The 23,584-nt window shown below is 43.3% G+C and overlaps 1 protein-coding gene and 1 pseudogene across 2 annotated transcripts in view; one reads left to right on the forward strand and one right to left on the reverse strand.

Annotated features, from left to right (window-relative positions):
- Nucleotides 1-21,805, reverse strand: part of MALT1 (MALT1 paracaspase) — a 59,851-nt gene extending 38,046 nt beyond the window's left edge. Inside the window, exons 1-3 of one of the 2 annotated variants that reach the window (XM_032309493.1) lie at nt 21,350-21,805; nt 12,421-12,587; nt 1,108-1,229 (exon numbers count right to left, since the gene is read on the reverse strand). In XM_032309493.1, the coding sequence (XP_032165384.1) occupies nt 1,108-1,229; nt 12,421-12,587; nt 21,350-21,624 (564 nt within the window). In that variant the 5' untranslated portion in view covers nt 21,625-21,805. The remainder of the gene's footprint in view (nt 1-1,107; nt 1,230-12,420; nt 12,588-21,349) is intronic. The other variant, XM_032309494.1, reaches the window with a different exon arrangement.
- LOC116571542 lies at nt 23-501 on the forward strand (annotated as a pseudogene).
- Nucleotides 21,806-23,584: the final 1,779 nt, after the last annotated feature.

Below are 23,584 nucleotides of genomic sequence, written 5' to 3' on the forward strand. Positions count from 1 at the left end.
TAAAGATTTTGGTTTTCTTTTTCCAGGTGGTTGGGAAGATGGTGGACATTGATACTGAAGGTGCCAACCCAAAGCAGCCAACTACCTTTCAAAATAAGAAGAGAAACTTGCTTGGAGAATTGGAAAACAGAAGCTCTTACAATACCATAAAAACTTTGGTATAGGTTTAAGATCCTCAAGGAGGTCATTGATAGTCCTACACTGACAAGAAATGCCCTTTCACTAGTAATGTCTCTATCCGAGGGCAGATTCTGTCTACTGTGATCAAGATGAAGATACAGAAAACCACTGTCATCCACTGAGATGTCCTCTACCCCATATGAAAGTAAAACTGCTTGGAGAAAGACCACTAGAATATGTCCGTACACCTGTCCCCCTGCTTCAGGGATGTCCAGATGGGCAATACTGTCACAGCGTCGGCCCTCGAGCAAAACTGTGTGCTTCAGAGCGCTCCACGTGACCCAGGCTGCTGGAACCAAGAAGCAATTCCAGAAGTTCTAGGACTAGAGGGCACACACCGCCAAAAAATATAAAGTCATTGTTCAAAAAGAATAAAAGAGAGAGAGGTTTGGGTTGGAACATAATTTTTTGTTAAGGACTTTTGTAGGGGTATGTTAGAATGTACTGGTGATAGATACTATTTGTGAACACTGTTGTTCTAAATAATCCCGATTTTCCATAATTTCTAGAGTTTAGAGAATCGATTTTATCATTGCTTACCAATTTCTAAAAAAGATTTTATTTATTTGAGAGAGTGACAGAGAGAAAGAGAGCACATGAGCAGGGGGAGGGACAGGGAGAGAGGCAGACTCCCTGGTGAGCTGGGAGCCCGATGTGGGGCTCAATCCCAGGACCATGAGATCATGACCTGAGCCGAAGGCAGATGCTTAATGGACTGGGCCACCCAGGTGCCCTGCTTACCATTTTTTCATAAGACAACTTTCAGAACTGCCTTACCAAAATAATGGTTATTGACTACTTCAGTAATAACACAGCCAAGTCTATCAGATCAAAATTCCAAAAAAACACACTGAGGATAATGATGTTAAATAATTTGCTATCATTCTCTCTTATGACAAGGGAAGTAAAATACATTTAAAAAGTTACCTCTTTATTCATTTTAAACCATTGATATTGTACAAACGGATGTCCAGTTGCCCGACAACACAGTTTGACAAACTGTCCAGCCAAAACTGCCTTGGACTCTGGGTTGACGGTGATCTTTATTCCTTTAAAAAAAAAAAAAAGGTTAAATAAAGTCACAGAAAAGAGGTTTTCCTTGTTTATATTTCTGAAACCAAAAAAACCAAAAAGCATTTTGGAAATAACCTGTCTATTCATCCTAGTTGTAAACTGCCCATTCATATCTCCTTCCCCATCAGATTAAGCATCTGCGAGTTCCAGGCTTTGTAAAACCAAGAGGAAAGAAATTCATCCCCAGAAGACTTTGATCTACTGTATGCCCCATGGCTGGGGAGAAAACTGTCATCTTTCTTCAATTCTTAGAAATATTTTTTTTTATATTCTAACCCCTCTGAAATAAGGATGCACCTTATGAGAGAAGTCTGCTAGACAGCAGCCAGAATGGGGCTCTTAGCGCCAGCTCCTCAAGTACTCGGTCATAAATGCTCATGTGGCTGGCACTTCAATGGACTTAGGAGCATTGTTGCAAGTGGTGGCCACTGAAAATGTCTTCAGGACACATTTATTTCAGAGCTGTGACTTAGCATTCAAATGAAAATCACTCCGTACACAGAAAGGCACAGAAACAGAACAGCAGGATATAAATCCGACATATGATATTTTCTCATCTGAAAAATGACTATCAGCACCAAAGCTTGGGACAGCTTTATTTTTTTTTTAATTTTAATTCTAATTATTTATTTATTTATATATTTTTAAAGATTTTATTTATTTATTTGACAGACAGAGATCACAAGTAGGCAGAGAGGCAGGCAGAGAGAGAGGAGGAAACAGGCTCCCTGCTGAGCAGAGAGCCCTATGTGGGGCTCAATCCCAGGACCCTGGGATCATGACCTGAGCCGAAGGCAGAGGCTTAACCCACTGAGCCACCCAGGCCTCCTTGGGACAGTTTTAAAGAAAATCCGAAGTCAATTATGGAACTACCTTCTCACTGCTTCCCCTTCACCCCCACCGCTATCTCCCTCTCTATCACTCCCTCTGCAGAAGCCTGCTGCCATGTCATTAGGACACTCAAGCAGCCCTGTGGGAGGCGCGAGTGATAAGGGAAGTGGCCTTATCTCTGCCAGTGGCCATGTAAGTGAACCACCCAAGAAGTAGATGGTTCAAGTCTAGTCAGACCAGACAGCTGAAGCTCTGTCCCAACAGCTTGCCCCCACCTCATCAGAGGCCAAAACTAGAGCCCAAACCAGCCAACTAAGCCATTTCCAGGTTCCTAGCCTCAGAAACTGTGAAGTAATAAATGGTTTTTATACTAAGCTTTGGGTTTTGGGGTAATTTGTTATGAGGCAACAGATAACCAACACAAAAGAAACCAAAGTTAGGAAACTCTACGCTATAATACATAAAACTGGGTTAGCTGGCTTCTAGGAAGGAAGAAGAAAAGATCGTTTAAAACTTGTAAAATGTAAGGGGTGCCTGTGTGGCTCAGTTGGTTGGGCAACTGTCTTCAGCTCAGGTCATGATCCTGGAGTCCCCGGATCGAGTCCCACATCAGGCTCCCTGCTCGGCAGGGAGTCTGCTTCTCCCGCTGACATCTCTCCTCTCGTGCTCTCTCTCTCAAATAAATAAAATCTTAAAAAAAAACCTTGTAAAATGTAATTCCCTGTACCTAGTTTTATTTTCTTTCTTCATCTATTTTGAATATGATCTCCTAACAGTATCTTTTTCCTCTATAAGCCACCAAGCCAAAGGAACAAAACAAGATTATAGTTGAAGAGGAGTTAGTCCAAGAGTAGCAATCTTAGTACCTCAGAGATACTTACCTTTCCAGAACAAAAATAGTATATAAGGTAAAATAAGTATGTGAAAACCATTCCAGAAAGATACCAAAACCAAAATCCAAAATGAATAAACACTTATTGCATACCTATTACATTTGAGGGTGTGGAGAAACCCTAGAAAATCTTTAGTAAAGAGAGTAGAGCCTCTCAAAAAAGAATTTAAAATGTTTACCAAGGGAGAACTTTCCTATTCATTAGTTCTTTATGTTGATGCCACGTTAGCACAGTATGGAAGAAGTAATAGTTCTGGAACCTGTAGTATGTGTTGGTTGAAAGGAACTGTGAAGACAGAAAATGGGATGAGTGCTCTCACTCTGGCGGGCAAATTCACAGCACTGCGTTTAAGGCTCCCAATGCCATTCTTTAGCCACGAGAGACTTAGGGTCACAACTTCTAGATACAATGATTCTGGTTTTCAAAGTTTATGTGTGATAAGAAAGAAAAAAAAGCTGTAACAACAAAAGAAGGGAATATAAATCTGAAGAATGGAGGATTTGTACCTAAATGGGCTTTAAAATGTGGATGTCTTCTAGCCATCTCCAACTTAATGGTCCCAGACTCCTCAGAAACAAAATCTACTCCTGCATGAGACCCATCCATGTCCTTTCTCAGCCTGTCCCCATGCATCCAGATACTCAGAACAAAAACTTAGCAATGCCTCCCGAATCCCTCTTTTCTTCCTCAGTTTCCACGTGTAACTTCTCTGCAAGTCCTGCCAGTTCTGCTTTTCCCAGTCTCCACATCGTCAGTGCCATGATCTTAACCCAAGCCACTGTCAGCTGTGACGAAACTATATTACAGCCTGCAAACTGGTGTCCTTGCTTCCAACCAGCAGCCCAAATGTTTCCTTAAAACAAATTAATCCAGGCTGCCTGGGTGGCTCAGCTGCTTGAGCATCCCACTTACAATTCTGGCTCAGGTCATGATCTCAGGGTTGTGAGACTGAGCCCCACCATGGGCTCCACGCTCAGTGGGGAGTCTGCTTGAGATTCTCTCTCTCTCTCCCCCTCTCCCCTCCCCTCCACTCGCACTCTCTCTAAAAGTAAATAAATAAAATCAAATAAAACATAAATTAATCTGTACACTCCTCTGGTTAAAACCCTTGACTAACCTATTGTACTCTGAATAAAATCTACACTCCTCAGCACAGTCAGAAGGTCTCCCGTAAACTAACCTCGTCCCCACCCATCCTCCTTGCTCCGTCTACACTGGTCGTCTCTTCGGAAGCCAACCTATCTTCTACTTTGCTACTTACAAGTCCTCTGCCGGATTTCCCCTCTAACCCCCCACTGTTTCACAGCAGCCTCTTTCTTTCTCATCATCTAGGTCTCTAGCTTCTCTGGGAAACGTCTCTAAACCAGCTATCCCCCACCCCCACTTCTCGATTACATTCACCCCACTTTGTGGTCTTCACTGCACTAACCATCTGAAATCCCTGGGTTTTCTTGTCTGTTTCACCCACTAAAACAGAAGCTTCATGAGACCAAGAACCTTGTTTGTCTAAGTCACCGGTGTACCCGACACCCAGCACTCTGCCTGGTGCACAGGGCACGGAGAGTGTTCCACATGTATTTATTGGATAACTGCGTATCATCACTGTAATAAAAGCTACTATGGCAGAAATGTACTGACAGCTTTTCATGTGCCTGGTGTTTTGATCCCTAACCTTCAAAATGACCAAATGAGTTAGAGATTAGTTAGATTTATGTGACAGTGAAGAAAATGAAGTAATTTGCAAAAAGTCCCCCAAATTACCTTGAATAAATTACTTAATCTCTCTGAGACCAATCTTTTTTTTCCCCATTGTAAAATGGCAGAACCAGAAGACAAACCTAGGTTTCCTTGGGCTTTAAAATCCCCATGTTTTTGTTAATCTAGTGATTTTTTTTTTCCTTCCACCTTTATGGAAGTATACTTGACAAATGAAAGTTCTATACATTTATAGCATCACCATGTGATAATTTAATACACATACACACTGTGAAGTGATTACCACTGTTGACCTAATACATCTGTCACCTCACATAGTTATTTTCTAGTGATTTTTTTTTTTAAGATTTTATTTTTAAGTGATCTCTATGCCCAACACGGAGCTTAAAATCCTAACTCCGAGACCTAGAGTCACATGCTGGGGCACCTGGGTGGCTCAGTCGGTTAAGCATCGGTCTTGGGCTCAGGTCATGATCTCAGGGTCCTGGGACTGAGCCCCGCATTGGGTTCCTTGTTCAGTGGGGAGTCTGCTTCTCCCTTTTCCCCTGATCCCCACTCCCCGCCCCCCAGCTCATGCTCTCTTTCTCAAATAAAGTCACACACTCCACCAACTCAGCCAGCCAGGCACCCCCCCACCATGATTCTTAATGCACCTCCCAAGCTGACCGTCTGCCACATGAGCCTCTTACTGAAGGGACAATGTCAGGCAGAGTGCAGTGTCTTGCACCATGGCAGTGCTTATAAACTGACCATGGCAAACATTCTCTCCTATTATACAAAGAGACAAGAGTGATGGAAATTAAAAGGCTTTCTCCCTTGGGACATCTGGGAGGCTTGGTCGGTTAAGTGTCTGCCTTTGACTCAGGTCAGGATCCCAGAGTCCTAGGATGAAGTCCCGAATTAGGCTGCCTGCTCAGTGGGGAGCCTGCTTCTCTCTCTCCTACTTCACTGCTTGTGTTTCCTCTCTCCCTGTGTTTCTCTCTGTCAAATAAATAAATAAAATCTTAAAAAAAAAAAAAGGCTTTCTCCCTAGAGTGTCTTATAAAGAAATGAGTAAATTTAATGGACAAAGGGCCCATAGGGCCAGGATATCTTAAAAGGTGTCCTTCCTTTGTTGGGGAAACAAAACTACATGATTTCTAATGTACGTTAAGCTCAGTTTACACATCTGTCCTGGACCATTCATTTCAGTAGTTTGGTCTTTAATAAGCAAGAAAATAAATACACGTATTTTTACTCAATATTTCAAAGACTGAGAATTGAAAGGCACAATCTGATTTGGAAACCGCCCTTGGTGAGTAGTAAAGACAAGAAGTCGCACTACCTCCCATGCATTAACCACACAAATTTCCTTCCTCCCACATAGTGCTGTGTGGCAGGGAACCATGGTCAACCTTAACCACCCTCACGGGGCACCCACTAGTCAGAAGGTGCGGATCGAAGGTAAGGAAAAAAGATGGACGGAGCTATGGAGGGTATACCAAGGCATATAAATGAAAGTTCTGTTTTAAAGGGTGAATGCAGTTTCCTGGCAAACAAGCCATTTTCAGATAACATCTGCAAAGAAGTCAAAGAGGTTTACTCGATTTCCTGTAAACTGGGGAGAATCTGAACTAGGTATGATGGAACATGAGGATTGTTCATTCAGCACACACCTATGAGATCAGAGAGTTGTGATAGTAAACAATAAAACTAAAAACCTGCTGGAATTTCAAAACAAATAAGTTAGGGTGACTCTTGACTTGACAAAAGGATTCACCATAGCTTTTCTTTAAGTTACCCCCACTCAGGATGCATTTAAATTTTTTCTTTTTTAAAGATTTTGTTTGAGAGAGAGAGCAGGCAAGCGAGAAAGCACGAGCAGGGGGAGCAGCAGAGGGAGAAGCAGGCTCCCCACTGAGCAGACAGCTTGATATGGGGCTTAATCTCAGGACCCCGGGATCATGACCTGAGCGGAAGGTAGCAGCTTAACTGACTGAGCTACCCAGGTGGTCAATGGATTCATTTAAATACTGATGTAATTTATAAACCGCTGTTCCAGGAACAAATCTATTGTATACATGACAGTATAACTGTTTTCAGAGGCTGTGAACCAAGATTTCTTTCCATCAGCTTCTATCTTAAACTCTTCCTTGGAGTTATTCCAAAAATTTCTAAGCTATCATCAAAAAGTCCCAGAATAAATACCATTTCTCTTCCTCCATCAATCTCCCCCCAAAGCAACCAAAGCATGTCCATGTATGTCCCTCTTCCAAGTCAGTTTACATTCTCACCTCCTGTGGCTAAACCTAGTCTCCTCATGATACCCCGTATGCTTCTGTATTGCTCAGTGACCCTGAATACCTCAGCGCAGACGGACATTCTTTCAGACCTCACAACTCCCTTTCTCTCTCCTCTTCCTTTGGCCTTTATTCCCATCCATACCATCACTGCCTCTTCTGCTTCTTGATATTTTCCTTTCAGAAATTTTTGTCACTCATGCAACAAGAAAAGTCCTTTGTAAATGAGATCTAATATGAGTACTTTTTAATTTGGCAAGGACAAAAAAAATTGCAGTCCATGGGTCAAAGAGGCAACTGGGGGAATAATTCATCTCCGAGCTTCCTGAATAACCCAGAAATTTCCTAGCATAATGGAAATGACATTGAGTTTAGCGTGGGGTCAGCAGACCTGGGTCTAATCCACTTTTGTCAATAACTGCGACTCTGGCTAAATGATAACCACTGGAAATCTCATTTTTCAGTGTCTGCTCACATTTAAAATTTAAATGTTCATGATGGTACACTTCTGTTCCTTCACAGAACTGTAAAGATAAGATGGTTCTGAACTAAAGGTATTTTGGAAATTAGAGAATAATATCCAACAATCTTGGTTTCTGTCTTTTTTTTTTAAGATTTTATTTGTTCATTTGAGAGAGAGCGAGAAAGAGAGAGCGAGCATATGAGAAGGAGATGGAGAAGCAGATTCCCCACTGAGCAGGGAGCCTGATGCAGGGCTCAGTCCCAGGCCACAGGGATCATGACCTGAGCCAAAGGCAGGCGCTTAGCTGACTGAGCCACCCAGGTGCCCGCTGGCTCCTGTCTTAAAGGACAAAAAAGGTGTGGGGCAAGTGGAAATGATGTGACTGAAGAGATCTCGGCCAGAACCATCTAGAATGTACGGAGAGTGAAGTACCTATTCTATAAAGAAGGAAATAAAATGAAAACATCACAGAGCTGGACCTGGAACCCTGGGATTCATTTAATGAAACCCATACATCAAATGTTAATTCTCTCTAAATAGCTCCTATCGTCTGGCCTCTGCTTAACCAGTTCCGGGCCAGGGCATTGCTTCCCTGGCAGCCATTTTGGGATCGGCATACCTACATAACTGATGGAGCTTATAATCACTCAGAATGTTTTCACTTAAAACAAAAAAGAAAAAAAGGAACATCCTGCACATCTAGGCTCAATGACATTTGCAAAGGACAGAGATACCAATGTCAGTTGCTTCAGGATCAGGATTTTTGATCGTTTAAGGAGAAAATTAAAGGTCTAAAAATCGTTACAGACTTCTGGTGCAAGCAATTTCAGCACACTCATTTGGCGCTCCCACTCCCCTCCAGTTCCCACTGAGATGACCAAAAGAACAAAACAGGGAAACAATCAGTGTTGGGAAATGGGCATGGGGAGCAGTTAGCCAACCATGTGCTGTGGGAAAAGCCCAATTAGAGAAAAAGCAGAAGAGGATAAACCTCAATCCTATGGGGCTCCTTCAGAAAATATATTAAGTGTCAGAGCCCGCGGAGAGCAACAATTTAGGCATGAGTTACCCTTAGATCCCACTGTAAGTGAGGGACCACTGAGGCTGGCTCCTACTCAAGGAGTTAGAGGTTCCTAGTCAGAGGCAGGGGAATACTGCCCCAGCTACTGCTGGGCTACCGAAACAAATAGTTAAAAGAAACCCAGTTTCTCAAAAAACAGAGGAATTCCTTATTATAGCCATCCCCTATGGCTGTATCTCTGGCTATTGGCCCACAACCAACCAGAATGGAATGTGGCAAAATAAAACTAAAATAAATTTAAAGTTTCCTCTTTTTTTTGGCCTTTGGGTCTGCAAGGTCTGTTCGGAGGCTCACATCTTTGAGAACTCAACCTACTCACCAAAAGCAGATCTCTCCACAGGAGAAAAGTCATTGGACTTTCTGTGGAATAAGAACTAATATCCTCCTATGAAAACTGTCTTACTACAAAAAAGAGAGAAAACATGAGAATATTTCCATATTGTATTTTCACGAAAAGAAAAATCCAAAGATCAGATAAGACTTGCTCTGCTTGTTTTTACGGTTGTGTTGGATGTGACCATTTCCAGGTTTGTCTTTCCTGTTAGGCTATGAACTTTTCCTAGGCGAGAATTTTGGTTCTATTCATCTTTGAGTCACAGTACCAAGTGCAACGTCTGGAATAGCAAAGGTATGTACTGGAATCCTGTAAGTGTTTACTGAACGAATGAGTGAAGTCCCAAATAAAGCTGACTCTTTCAGAGCGTACCTTCTTAATTATAATAGTTTTTATTCTCAATATCCTTACGAAAAAATTAAGATTTTTCTCTATAATTCTTATATTCTTTAGTCTAGTATCTGCAAATACAGTGGGTTTTAGATTATTCACATAAAATGCACATAGAAAGCTAACAGTAAATTACCTCTTCCTGAAATTTCTGAGCTTTATCAGATCCTAAAATATGTCCTCAAAAATCAATACTTAATATTCAGGAAACAACTGATTCCCAATGGATACTATACAGTTAATAGGACACAAAACTTCACAGAAATGGTGAATAAGTGTTAATATAGAAATGTTAAATAGAAACTGCTTTCCTTTCCCTGGTCTCCCCTCAAATGCAAGGAAGTCTGAGCAGATAACTCTGAAAAAGCTTGCAGACCAAATACGAGAATACTCCATATGGGGACACTGATGGTGAAGTGCTAATCCTACCATTTGGAGAAAAACACAAAGAACAGAAATGGATCTGTCAAGGGATTAGATTACTGATGTTTATTAAGTTGGCTCTGTATTCACTGCTGGTTGGTCAATAACTTCAGGCAGACTGTTACACAGAAACAAACATGTGACTCAGTTTCAGGAAAGCCCAGTGTCACGCATGGGAAACTGAAGACGTGGAAGCCCAAGATCAGAGGCGGGTGATCCCAGCACAGACCATGAGACGGGAAGCCTCTGTGGTTGACTAGAGGCAAGTTCACATGGCATCACTTCATGTAACTCCTTCAACTCTGCCAGGTAAAGATATTTACTCTCATTTTACAGACTTGGCAACCAACAGAGTAATTAGTGTTAACTACTGAAAAAAGATAATGAGATATAAGTTATATTTACTCCCTGGAGAGGTTTCTTAAGTTTTCAGAGGCCCTGGTATGGTATTCTAGGACTTTTGAGGACTTAGTAGCTAACTGAGGGCCCGAACTAGCAGATCTCAATTGTCACAACTCCTGGGTAATATTCAAGGCACTGGGGATATTAAAGTGAACAAATGTCACCTTATGAAGAAGTTCACTGACGGGTGACAAGCCACAATCTCATCTAGACGGGGGCTGCTCTAGCAGTAGTTACTCCTACCCTAGACCTCTTGGTAGGAAGAGGCACCGAGGACGGATGTCAAGCATCCAGTGCAATGTGTAACTCAAAGGAGGCATTTGTCGACCTATTTTATCATCTTTATTAGGCCTTGGGAAGCAGAGGATGAGCTGAGAGTCCAAGTCTCCTGCCTGGGAATCTAGGGTCCTTTCCCCTTTGTAGCAGACTCTTCAGTTACCTCACCAGCATCTGTTACGCCCTTTCTCCTTCCAACAGACCTACTTTTGTTTGGTAATCCATGTGGTTTCTGGAAAGCTGACTCAACCCAACTCCACTCCTGGTTCTAAGCCAGCAAGTGGGCACATACCATCTCCCTTGCCACAGTGACAGGTGCACGGACAGGCAAGTCACTGAAATTAGTTAACTAAAGTGAATTTTATGATTTTTGCTGGGATAAAGATGAATGCAAGGAACAGTCAGTAGAAATCTTGCAACTATGCAGAAAGTTACTCTTAGAAGGAAGCCAGTAACAAGAAAGGAGGGACAAAGATGAAAACAAGCCAATTCTTTGAAAACACTGCTGTCCTCAGCCTCTCTTGAAGCCCAACTTGCTTCAAGACTTTTCAGTTAGAAGATTCCCGAACCCCAGAACTGACAAAAATATGATATGAGTTATAATTTTAGGTTCCTCATGTTAAGTTTGAAATATTATCACAAATAGGCTGGTTATTTAATAAAAACTGCATATATCAAAACCATGCAAAATAGAGCACGAGTCCTTAGACCATGGCCCTCCCAACCTCGACTGGCTTCTTTGGTTCTAGTGGAACCTATGATGGTGAAGGACCACTGAGAAACGAGATCTGAGGTGTTGCTGTCATCAGTCAACTTAGATCACATGGTCTCTCCTGCCGGTAGTGCTCTAGGGGACCAACTCTACCTGTAGTTGTGAAGACAAGGGGCTTTTCTTATCCCTTGCACCAGACCTTGCAAGGGAGAAATCTCATTCAATAATATTGTTATATTCAGAAAAAAAAATCATGGTTGAATCAATCAACATTTCAAAAGTATCACATTGGTGAAATACTTAATCAATATGTCATATTTGCTTTATCTAATTTGTATACATACATACATATTAATAAATATGTATTTCTTTATGTTTTGGTTGCATTATTCCCCCTCCCCCCTCTTCCTTTTTTCCTTCCTTCCTAAGTAAACTCTACCCCCAAAATGGGGCTTGAACTCACAACCCCCAAATCAAGAACCACAGGCTCTACTGACTGACCCTTGGCTGCACTATTTCAACACGAGTTATATAAGTAGGACTTATATAACTAGGGGCGCCTGGGTGGCTCGTTTGGTTAACCATCTGCCTTCAACTCAGGTCATGATCCTGGGGTCCTAGGATCAAGCCCTGCATCGGGCTCCCTGCTTGACAGGGACCCTGCTTCTCCCTCTCCCTCTGTCCCTGCCATCCCCAATTTGCGCTCTCTGTCTCGCTCTCTAATAAATAAGTAAATTCTTGGAAAAAAAAAATCTTACCCCTAAATATTTTACTTTTTTTTTCCCTTAAAGATTTTATTTATTTATTTGACAAAGGGACAGCGAGGTGGGAACACAAGCCGCGGGAGCGGAAGAGGGAGAAGCGGGCTTCTCTTAACAACTGAGCCCCCCAGGCACCCCACTTTTTTTCTCCTTTTTTTTAAAGTAGGCTCCCCATCCAATGTGGGGCTTGAGCTCACGACCCTGAGATCAGAGTTGCATGCTCTCCCACTGGGCCAGCCAGGAGCCTCATCTCCTAAACACTTTAGCATATATCTCCTTGGAATAAAGACATTCTTCTACAGACTATACCACCATTATCACATGATTATTCCATAATACCTAATACATGTGTTAAATCCAAATTGTTTCACTTGTCTCCAAAATGTCTTCTACAGTTGATGTTTTTGAACCACAATCCAATCAATGTTTATGTGTTGCATTTGCTTTTTATGTGTTCTTTAGTTTCAACCTGGAGGGGAAAAAATGAGTCTCCATACATTTACATTTTCCAAAAATATTCAATACAATTCACTGGCAAATGAGATATTTTCCTCCAAGTTTGCGTCCATAAACTCCTGGAGAACAGACTCCAGAGAAGAACCCACCTGGGGGGCTAAGAAGCAGAAGAACCTCCGTGTGCTCCATAGCCTGCAGGAAGTCACTCAGTTCCGTGACGGTGCAACCTTTCTCACCCAACAGTTTCAGTAAACATAAGCTTGGACTTCCTTCAGGCTCCAAGACTTTAAGAGAACACTGCTCCAAGTCCAGACAACTGCAAACAAACAGATTTAATTCAAGTCAACAGTTTTCGTCAATATGATATGCCTTCTCTATGTCTGGCACGATTGCAGGTATTGTCGGGATAAATCATGAGTCACTGAGTGGTGAAAAGTTATTTCCATTATGAATGTTACTGTCCTTTCCTCCTCCTCCTGCCATCACATGCAATTCCTCTTACACCCTTCTCCAACTCAGCTCCCAAGACTACTAAATCAGAAGATGAGAGAAATCTTGAGACAGGATGTGAAAGAAAGTTGGCTTTGATATTAATAAAAATTTTTACCTTTAATTTGGGAATTCAGAGTAGGAAGATCAGATACATTTCTCTACTTGTTCTTGTGCTTTTAGAAGGCATAATACGACCAAAAAAGGGCACAGATCTTTGAGACATGTTGAAAAATGAAAAAACTTAACATACAGAATTTTGTATTAGCAAAGCCATGTGCCTACATTTGTATTCATATAAATAAAGATAGAGAACAGTGTTTGTTCTGCTTGATACCATTTTTATTACTAAGAATATGTGTTTGTTCTTAAATGTACAGAATTAACCTTGAAAAGAGAGCCAACATTTGCGATGATGTAGATGGAACTAGAGGGTATTACACTTAGCGAAATAAGTCAGTCGGAGAAAGACAACTATTATATGATCTCCTGATATGAGGAAGTGGAGATGCAACGTGGGGGGTTTGGGGGGGGCAGGAAAAGAATAAATGAAACAAGATGGGATTGGGAGGGAGACAAAACATAAGAGACTCTTAATGTCACAAAACAAACTGATGGTGCCTGGGGGGAGGGGGGTAGGGAGAGGGTGGTGGGGTTAAGGACATTGGGGAGGGTATGTGCTACAGTGAGTGCTGTTAAGTGTGTAAACCTGGTGATTCACAGACCTGTACCCCTGGGGCTAATAATACATTATATGTTTATAAAAAATTTTTAAAAAAGCCAAGAAACTATAAGTAGTAATTTTCCTACAGAGGGGAGCCAGTGCAGCAAAGCTCACAGCTGGATGATTCAACTTTTCACTATAAACCCTTTTGTACTGTCGAATTTTTTACTATATGTGCCCATTTTTCCAATAATCTTTAGAAGACTATCATTGCTACTGACATTCAAAGTTCTTCTAAGTACCTAGAAATACCCTAACTCATGGGTAAGACAAACGCTGGTCTTGGGTCAAACCTACCCAGTCACCTGATTTTGTAAACAGTTTTGTTGGAACACAGCCATGATCCTTCACAGACATGGTTACAAAGGTGGATGGCTGCTTTACTGTTATAACAGCAGAGGTGAGTCATTGGTCTGCAAACCTGAACACATGGACTATTTAGCTCTTCACAGAAAAAGTTTGCTGACCTCTGCTCCAAAGAATCTACTTTCTGTCTTTTTGTTAGAACTTTTTTTTTTTTAACTATCACTATTTAACATACATATACCATTTCCTTTTTAATGTCATTGCGTTCGGTAGGCATATACAAGGTTAGAAAGGTTAAGATCAGACTACAGAAGGCCATAAATAATGAGACAAGGAGTATGGACTACAACAATTTCATAGAAAGGGAAAGCACAAGTATGAAACATTCAAGAAAAGAAAAACAAAAGAGCCCCCCAAAATCTTCCCAAAGACACAAAACCAGCAACAAATCTAACCAAAGCCTTTAGATTATCTCCATGATATACTGTAGAATCCACACCTCACAGGGATCTGTCCCTTTCCTTCCAAATTAGAGTCCAATATAAACTCTAGCTTCTCTGTGAGGTTCACCCAGACCACACAAATCCCCCAAGCACGTTAGACACAGTCTCCTGATGGGACTTATCTTATATATTAAAGGTTGACAAATTCTGTAAAGGGCCATAGGGAAAATATTTTAGGTTTTATGGGCCATACAGTCTAGCAAATTCTTCTTTCTTGTCTTTTGTCTTACAATTTTTTAAATATGAAAACCAATCTTAGCCCATAAACTGCAAAAACAGGGGCAGTGGCCCAAATCTGGCTCAGGGATTATTGTTTGCAGACCCCTGTTCTCTATGTCTCAGCTGACACAATTCTGCCTTGAAACCGTGAGCTTTTCTTTCACAAGTGTGTCTTCTCTACCTAACTAGATTACAGTACTCCTTGAAAACAGAAACGCCGTATTTTTAACCCCTCAATACCTAAAATCTGTCTTGCGCATATTAATTATTCATAACTGAATGATAACTGCATGAAATTTTTTTTAAGGCTTTATTTATTTATTTGACAGAGACAGTGAGAGCAGGAACACAAATGGGAGGAGTGGGAGAGGGAGAAGCAGGCTCCTTGCTCAGCAGGGAGCCTGAAGAGGGGCTCTATCCCAGGACTCTGGGATCATGACCCAAGCTGAAGGCAGACACCCAATGACTGAGCCACCTAGGCACCTCTACTGCGTGAATTTCAACTCTAACTTAAAAGGCTGGAGGACTGGATAGATGGAAATGGTCAGACATAAGAATATCACAGCTGTGCCAGATGCAAGGTAAGCAACTTTTCGTATGACTTGGAACAGTCTTTTCTTTTTTTAGAGAGACAGGCCGGGGAGAGGGATAGAGAGAGAATTTTTTTTTTTTTTTAAGATTTTATTTATGAATTTGTCAGAGAGAGAGGGAGAGTGAGAGCACAAGCAGGGGAAGTGGCAGGCAGAGCAGGCAGAGGGAGAAGCAGACTCCTCTCTGAGCAAGAAGCCAGATGTGGGATTTGATCCCAGGACCCTAAAATCAGGACCTGAGCTGAAGGCAGATGCTTAACCAACTGAGCCACCCAGGTGTCCTATAGACAAAGAATCTTAAAGTAGGCTCCATGCTCAGTGCAGAGTCCGTCACAGGGCCTGATCTCATGACCCTAAGATCTTAACCCACTTAACCCACTGAGCCACCCAAGCGCTTCTGGAATATTCTTAACCCACATTCATTTTGATCGTTTTTATTAAAAGGCCACCATAGCATTTATTTAACGGTCATTCAAGATTTATAATTCTGTGGTGAAGTTGGTAATCTCATAACTTTAGGGAAAAAAAGGTTTTCAACCAAAATAATTTTTTTTTTTTTACCCCGTCGGTACTTAAAAAAATTTTTTTAAATTTTTTTTTAAGATTTTATTTATTTATTTGAAGGAGATCACAAGTAGGCAGAGAAGCAGGCAGAGAAAGAGGAGGAAGCAGGCTCCCTGATGAGCAGAGAGCCCAATGCCGGGCTTGATCCCAGGACCCTGGGATCATGACCTGAGCTGAAGGCAGAGGCTTAACCCACTGAGCCACCCAGGTGCCCCCAACCAAAATAATTTCAATACTAGTATCACCTATCTCATAGGACTGTTAGAATTAAATTAGATAATCCATGCTATAAGTACTTAGCACAGAGCTTGGCAAAAAATAAGCACTCAATAAAAGTGAGTTCTTACTATGCAATAAAAATATGGGCTATTGAAAGAACATCAGTTTCCTAATGATGCTGGTTCTGAAACTGTTTTCGTTTTTCTAAAAAAAGGTTTTGATTAGTTACTAGTTTGGTAACCTGATCATTCCTTCAAGGCCTCCTGTCTCGTTACTCACTAGGTATTCTTTTTTAAGTGTCTCAGTTAAATGCGTATATTCAATACTCTATTTTTGATAAATGTGAGTCATCATAATATATGTCAACTGTTCCCAAATTCTGGATGGCAGACTAGTGGCTAGTAAAATGATAAAGATAAGGACAATAAGACTGCCTTTTAACCTGAGATGATCTTTCCTATTTTTTTTGTGTTAAAGTCTCATTTCTCCTACGGAATAATGGTAACTATGATGAAAGCAACAATGAAAGTTGCAGATGCCCACCACTCTTCTATTTGGTAAGATTTTCTTCCCTTAGTCCCTGTAACACCCAGGTCAAGAAACCAGTATTAGAGATAATAGAAGGATTACCATTCTTTTAGATAATTAGAATATAAGATCTAAAAAAACAAGGATGCTGTATGCTAAATATAATTTTTTTTAAATGATTCAGAAAGATGGTCAAAATCGGGTACATAAAATTCAGAAGCCATCTCACCAAATGCGGCCGAGTGATGCTTTGATGTTTATACTGATACAGAAAAAAGCGAAAAACAATCTGACTTCTTTCTTCCAAATGAAGAAAGAGGTCGAGCTGAAGCAGACAGAAATTTCCAATACAAGACACACAGGAGAAAAATAAGATTCTGTATCTCCTTTTCTTTTTTACTGATTTTCCGCCTGGGCACTGGCTTTCAGATCAGATGATGCTTCTATATACCAGACTCTTTCTTTCCTTTTTTAGTTACATTCCTGTAAGACTGTGCTTTGAAGTGGTTTCTACTAGCCCTAATTTGGAATTTCTCATTTAAGTTAAAAAAACTATTACCGAAACAAATGGGCATTGCTCTTAAGAAAATATATTTGTATTTCTCTTCACTTCAAAAAATATATAATCAAATAGAACACATCATACATCCCTTAGGGTACAAACCACAGCACTGCTTTTCGCTTCTTTTTCTCTTCTTGGAACATTTACTCTTTGAAATCTCTCTTCATTAATTCAGCAACTACTTATTAATCATCTAAAACAGGCCATTTTCCCTAGGTATTTAGGATACTGGAGCAAACAAGACAAAACTTCCTATCATCCTGGATTTTCCTACAAGATGTAAATATATATATATGCACACACAGGCAGACAAACAGAGGTGTGTGTGTGTGTGTGGTGTGTGTATCGATCCAATGGTCATAAGTGCTCTGAAGAAAAAACAAAGCAAAGCAGGGGGCTGAGCAATGCTGGAGCAGATGTATGGGGTCATTTTAAATCATGTGATCAGAGAAGCCCTCACTGAAGGAGGTGACTTGTAAGCAAACACTTGAAGAGGGGAAGTCTTATGGTTCACCTGTGGAGGCTAGTCAGACTGCGGAAGAGCAAGTCCAAAGACCTTCCTGCAAGTGCGCAGAGAGTAGAGAAAGGGAGGAAGATAATGGGGTCCAAGAGGTAACTGGTAACTAACGGGTGTTTTTATCCTGAAAGAGAAAAGCAATTAAAGGGTTTTGAGCAGAGGAAAGATAAGACCCACTGAATATTCAAAAGAGTAGTAATTCTACTACAGGGGCCGGGGCCAAGCAGAAGTGAGGCGCCTACTGGAATGCTCCAGGTGAGAGAGGGCAGTGGCCTGCCCAGAGCTGAAGCTAAGGAGGTTGGATTCTGGATGCACACCGAAAGCGTAGCAGATGCCGATGGGACATGGCATATAAAAGGGGACTCAGGAATGATTTGGAAGTGTCGGGCTTGAGCAATCAGAGGGGTACAGTTGCCATTTCCTGAGATAAAGAAAAACTACGTGAAAAACAGGTCCGTGGGGGAAGACATGCCAAGTTTGGGACATGCTACCCTTAAGAAATCTTAGTCATTCACGACGAGATGGTAAATCGGCATCTACAGATACGAATCCAGGGGGTTCAAAGCAAAGATACAGACTGAAGATACGAACTGAGAGGAATGCACCCAAGTAGGTATAGTCCTGAGACTTAAGGATACACTGAGAAGGGGACTGGGTGAAGACACAGAGCTCCAAACTTCAGACACTGAAGAGACAGACCAGAGGGGCTGAGACAGGAGGAGAGCCTTTGTTTCAGCTTTGCACACGTTTTCAATCTTATCACAAACTGCAGGAGGGCAGAAGTCTGCAGCTATAGCAGGTGTGCAGAGATGCTTTTCCTTGGTCTGAGTCCCAGAGCCCCCTTCCTAAGCTCCCTCCTGCATGGAGTCCTGGCAGCGTTAGAGCCTCCTGAAAGCTGTCACCTTCAGGGTGTGGTGACACCTTGACACAGTTGTGTCACTCAGAACCTGCTTCTATCTGCATTGACAGCAAAGGCTGTTCAGTATCAGGGCGGTCTGGAATGGAATGAGGGCTGAGTTTGTATTTAGGGCACTCCTGTATACACACGGTTGTAGGAAACCAAACCGTAAGCCAGGACTGATTGTCAGTCACCCAAAATTATATGAAAACATTTACAATTACTCCTAATCTCTGATGGACAGTTCAGGATGGACTCTTGGGTTTTCCTCATTAAATTCTCATCTATTTGAGGAAACATGTATATAGTCAGAAAAAAGGGAAGAGAAACACTAGGCAACCTTGGAAGACTTTAGGGAGAAAGTCCACAACTTCATGGGAACTACTGTCCACTTGGACCCTCACATTTCATTTCCTTGATCTGACACTAGAGAAAAATACCTCTGGGACTTTCTGGTATGAGAGATGCTCTTCTAGCACCAGTATGAAATTACTCTGAAATAGCTTTTTTGTCTTAAATAGAGTAGGCATCACCAGCTTACCTTGCCCACTCAGATGTCACACTCCAGCCTCTAAGTGCCCAGTGCTAACCTTTTATTATACCAGTTTAATTCCGATTTCAGTAGGTATATGACTTTACTATTCCCCAATTTTCTAACCTGCAGGGGTGCCCCGACTCTCAACCACCAGTCACCTATTCTGAACTACTCTTCTCTATCTTGGAAGACTGGTGAAATCCCATCTTTTTCTTTTCAGACATCCCACTCTGGAATTTGCCAGATTTCGCGAATGCATGTGCTTTGTTGCCTGGGAGGCAAGACTGCCCTTCTCTCTATACTACCTTCGCCAGAGATGTGGCCTCAGACCTTTCTGTTAGTTTGCCACACGAACCATTCTGCGGCATTTGGCAAAAGCTGACTGAACGCTTGAGAATGAACACTGAGCACCTGCTGTCAGGTATCCACTGCTTCAGCCGTGCTTCCTCAGTGGCAGGGCCTTCCTTTCTTCTCTTTCCTCCACTGCCAAATTAGAAGTCCTTACTCTCAGGCCCTCTTCAGGGAAGTTGAGAGCCTTCCTAACTAGCGTACTAACCACAAACCAACCAAACCAATCACAGATCTGATGATCCTATCCCCAGAGAAGACAACTTTTTACACTGTTATGAAGTCCAGAAATTCAGAAATCTACAGACACAGTGTAATAGTATTTTGGATCTTCTTTGCATAGCCCCTTCTCCCTAAGAGAAGCACTGTTTTTTCCTTGAACAGAAAAGTGTGCTGTCTGCTCAATTTTGCAAGTTTATCACTTGTTAATTCCAACTTCACATCATTACTCCTCTCTGTGGCCAAAGAACCCTAAATCATCATGATCCTGGCTTAACCCCAAACTCTGAAACTCGAGGATGTTGCGAGGGCTAAAGTAGACAATGCAGGTAAACGCTTAGTGTGTTGCTATATACTAAATGCTCAATAAATGACAACAACCCACTGTTATTATTATTCACACCCAACATAGCATTTAACGTGTTATTTGTGAATGTCCCAGAATAACAGTCCATTACTAGAGAGGTCCTTGTGAAGAGGAACTAAATATTTGTCATCTTTTTATCTTCCGGAACTTCCAGCTCATAACAGACTCATACCTCAATAAACATAAAATCGTGAACAAATGACTCCCTTCTCAATTCAAGAATATGGTGTCTAAGGTTCTATGCAGAACACACAGACTGAACTGATGCCCCCTGTTCTGGAGGAGTTCATAAGAAAGTGTACAAATAATTATAGTCCAAGAGAAAGTTTAGTCATATGAGAAGTTTAAACAAAACAAAAAACACAACAACAAAAAACTTCTAAGGGATTCCCAGCCAGGCAGATCAAAATCCTAACAAGAGCAGAGAGGAGTGGTTCTAAGTGGGGTCTGGGCATCCCTAGTGCAGTTCCTGAGATCCTGTCACAGGCTCTGCAAGGTCCAAACGATTTTTTACAGTAACACTGAGATGTTACTTATCGTTTTCATTCAGTCTCTGAGGAAGTGTACATTGTGGAGTATCCAGTGTTACATGACCTGGGACCGTGCAACAGACCAAATGCAGAAGCCCCTAAAGGGGGCCGTTCTCTGCAATAGAGGCAAGACGCCGAAGAGACCTTTAAAATGTAAAAACAATGCCGCTTTTCCAACAAATTGTGTTTGTTTGTTTTGGAAAAGTTTTGTTTTCCCACAAAAACATGCAATTTCTGTTAACACGTAACAGGTTGTTCCTTTAAAAAGAGTTAATATTTTTAATGTTTCTTCGTTTTTAATTCCTAATAGGGTAACTCCGCATACATTACATGTGTGTAATGCACAGAACCCACATTAGAAACTCTGGGGTCCTCAATAATTCTTCACAGTGCGAAGAAGTCCTGAGACCAAAGGTCCGCAGCTCCTGGCCTGGGCAGAGGAAAACCAGTTTGACTTCGAGCTCAGGGCTCACGGCGAAGTCAACAAGAGAACCCGGGGAGGTGGTCTGACGGAGGCAGACGGCAGTTTTAGTTTCAGGCTTTCCCATCACCATCTTCTCCTACAGAAAAACTTCCAGGAAATCCTTCGCTTTCATTATCTCTTCACCTGCACTTCTGCGGCTTAAGCCTTCCTCCGGTCTTCCCGGCCTGCGCCCACAGCCCGTTCTTCCGCACCCCGGGTCTTTTGGAACCACGGCCCGGACCCAGCGGTTTGCAGACAGCCCGCCTTCTCTCCAGATCCTCCCGGGTCGACCTCCGCGGCTCGCTCTCGGTGGAGCCCCGGGGGAGGAGGGTCCGAGCTGGGATCTCTGGCATTCCCACGCTTTCCCGACCGAGTCCCCTCTCCGCGCCGCGTTCACCGCAGCCGCCCCCGCCGCGCTCCGGCCGCCGGAGCGTCGGTCCTCCCACCCGGGTGGCCGCTCGCTCCCGCCCCCCCCCCCCCGCGCCCCCGCCCCTCACCTGAGCCGGAGGCGCCCCCGACTTCCCGCCACCTCGGCCAGCCTCCTCCAGCCCCGGCCCTCGGGCGCTCGGTCCAGGCTCCCGCTGAGTCTCCGCAGCAGCGGCTCGGGAAGGCGGTTGAGGGTCGCGCCGGCCGAAGCGGGGAGTGGCGGCCCCGACGGCGAGGCCGGAGGCGGCTGCAAGGCCGGGGGCGACGGGGCCTGCGGCAGCTCCCCGCACAGCGACCCGTCCGTCGCCGGCGACCCCGCGACTTGCGTTGCTGCCCCCGGGCGCATCGCGGGGCTCGGCTCCAGCGAACCTTCCGCTCGCCCCCTCGCTCGCCCCGGCGCCGCGGAGGCAGGGGCGGAAGGAAAAATCCGACGACGCCGCACCGCACTCTGAGGAGGAAGCTCCGCTCCCCGCCCTGCAGAGACAGGTTTGCCGGGGGGAGCCGCGCGGGCGGGCCACGCCTGCAGCGCCGAGGGGGCGGGGCCTCTGGGGGGGGGCGGGGCCTCTGCGCGCGTGCGCGCACCGCGCTTTTAATTCGCCTTCCCCGGCCGCCGCCCGCTCGCGGAGGCGCGTGCTTCGGAACTGGGGAGGTGGAGTCCGGGCTTAGTAGGAACGGTCGGGCGGCTGCAGCTGGGGGAGGAAGCGGTGGAGGAGCTACGCCCGGGCGGCTCCACTGGGGCTAGGAAGCCTGGGGCGTCGGGGCTTCCCGAGACCGTGGGAGGAGGATTGCCTCAAGCCGGAGACCGGAGCTCACGGCTCTCCACCGCCGGCCCCTCGCCGCGCTCAGCTGACTCAGTGACTTGCGTGTGCCAGGACCCGCGTTGGGCAACCTCAGTCGAGGCTTCCTCGTTTTAGGGCTTGATGTGTATGGCACTGCTAAGGGAAGTGGTTCCTAGACATCAGATACCTAATGGAAATTTGCTCGAAATCTGTGCCTAGACTTTTTTTTCTTTCAACTGGGCGGCAGATCTTGGAAATGATCGTTTTTAGCAGGAATTGTCTGGTTTCCTCTGAGTCTGACTGCCTCCCATTGAACACTATAGAGTAGTTTGGGGCAAAAGGAAGCCATTTATCGAATGTGACCAGCTAGGTACTCTCAGAAGGCTTCCTTGCCCAATTTCCGGTGCCATTAGCTTTTGCATCACATAGGACAACAGGATTTTCTGTAGCAATTTGGGCACCCAAATTCCCCCTCACCTCTGGCGAGGTAATTAGTTGCTCCATGCGTTCTCCCATCACATTCTAGCACAAGCAGTCACTATCCCTTTTCATCTGGTGTTAAGTGCAGAGTTCAGAAAGCAGTGTAATGGCTAAGTGCACGACCTTTAAGATCCAGAAAGATCTGCTGGATTCTCGTTTTATGACTTTGAATAAGTTACTTAATTTTCTGCCTCATCTGTTAAAATGTAATTGAAAATATAGTAGAATGTATAGAGTTGTTACCAGAATTAGGGGACTTGATGTAAGTAAAGCATTAACTCTGTTTGTCCTATAGGAGATAACAAATGCAAGCTATTATCCTTGGAAATGCAAAAGCTCGTTTCACGCTCAGTTTGACTTGGTAAACCTTTCCCAGTCACTTCTGGTGCCGTCTTGTTTTGTTCTTAGTCATTGAACATATATGAGAGTCTATTAGCTGCACGTGCCAATTACAGAAATCGAGTTTTCTAGTTTTTATTGGTCTAGTCTTTATTAGTCGATTGGTCTTTCAAAATTGAGATTCAACAAACTTCTTTTTTCGAAGTCTGCTACATGGAAGGTGTTGCTTATGTAGCTACTCTCACACGTGCCTGGGGATCAAAATGCACATCTATCTTATCCACCCTGGGAAAATCCTTACCAATTTGATCTTTGTCCAATACAGCTCAGCTAGATACTAACAGTGTCCATTCCCTCCCATCTCCTCCTCAGCTTCTCCTCTTTTCCCAGGAGGACTGCCTCACTCATTTCCCTCTAGTCTAGGTCCTGTTTTCCACCTTGCAATTTTATTATTATTTTTTAAAAGTAGGCTCTACCCCGGTTTGGAGCTTGAACTCATGACCTTAGAACAGGAGTCGCATGCTCTACCAACTGAGACAGCCAGGTGTCTTGCAGTTTCCTAACCTCTTCATTCACCCCACCCAGCACCTTCTAACCTCTGCCATGGGCTGACATTACATTTTATGATTGGTCTTTTTCTTCTCTTAATCAAAGATTAATATTTTTATTATGTAATTCCACCCTCCTGTGGTTCTTTGAAGGGGCATA

Source organism: Mustela erminea, chromosome 13, assembly GCF_009829155.1.
Source record: "Mustela erminea isolate mMusErm1 chromosome 13, mMusErm1.Pri, whole genome shotgun sequence".
Taxonomy (NCBI): Eukaryota; Metazoa; Chordata; class Mammalia; order Carnivora; family Mustelidae; genus Mustela; species Mustela erminea.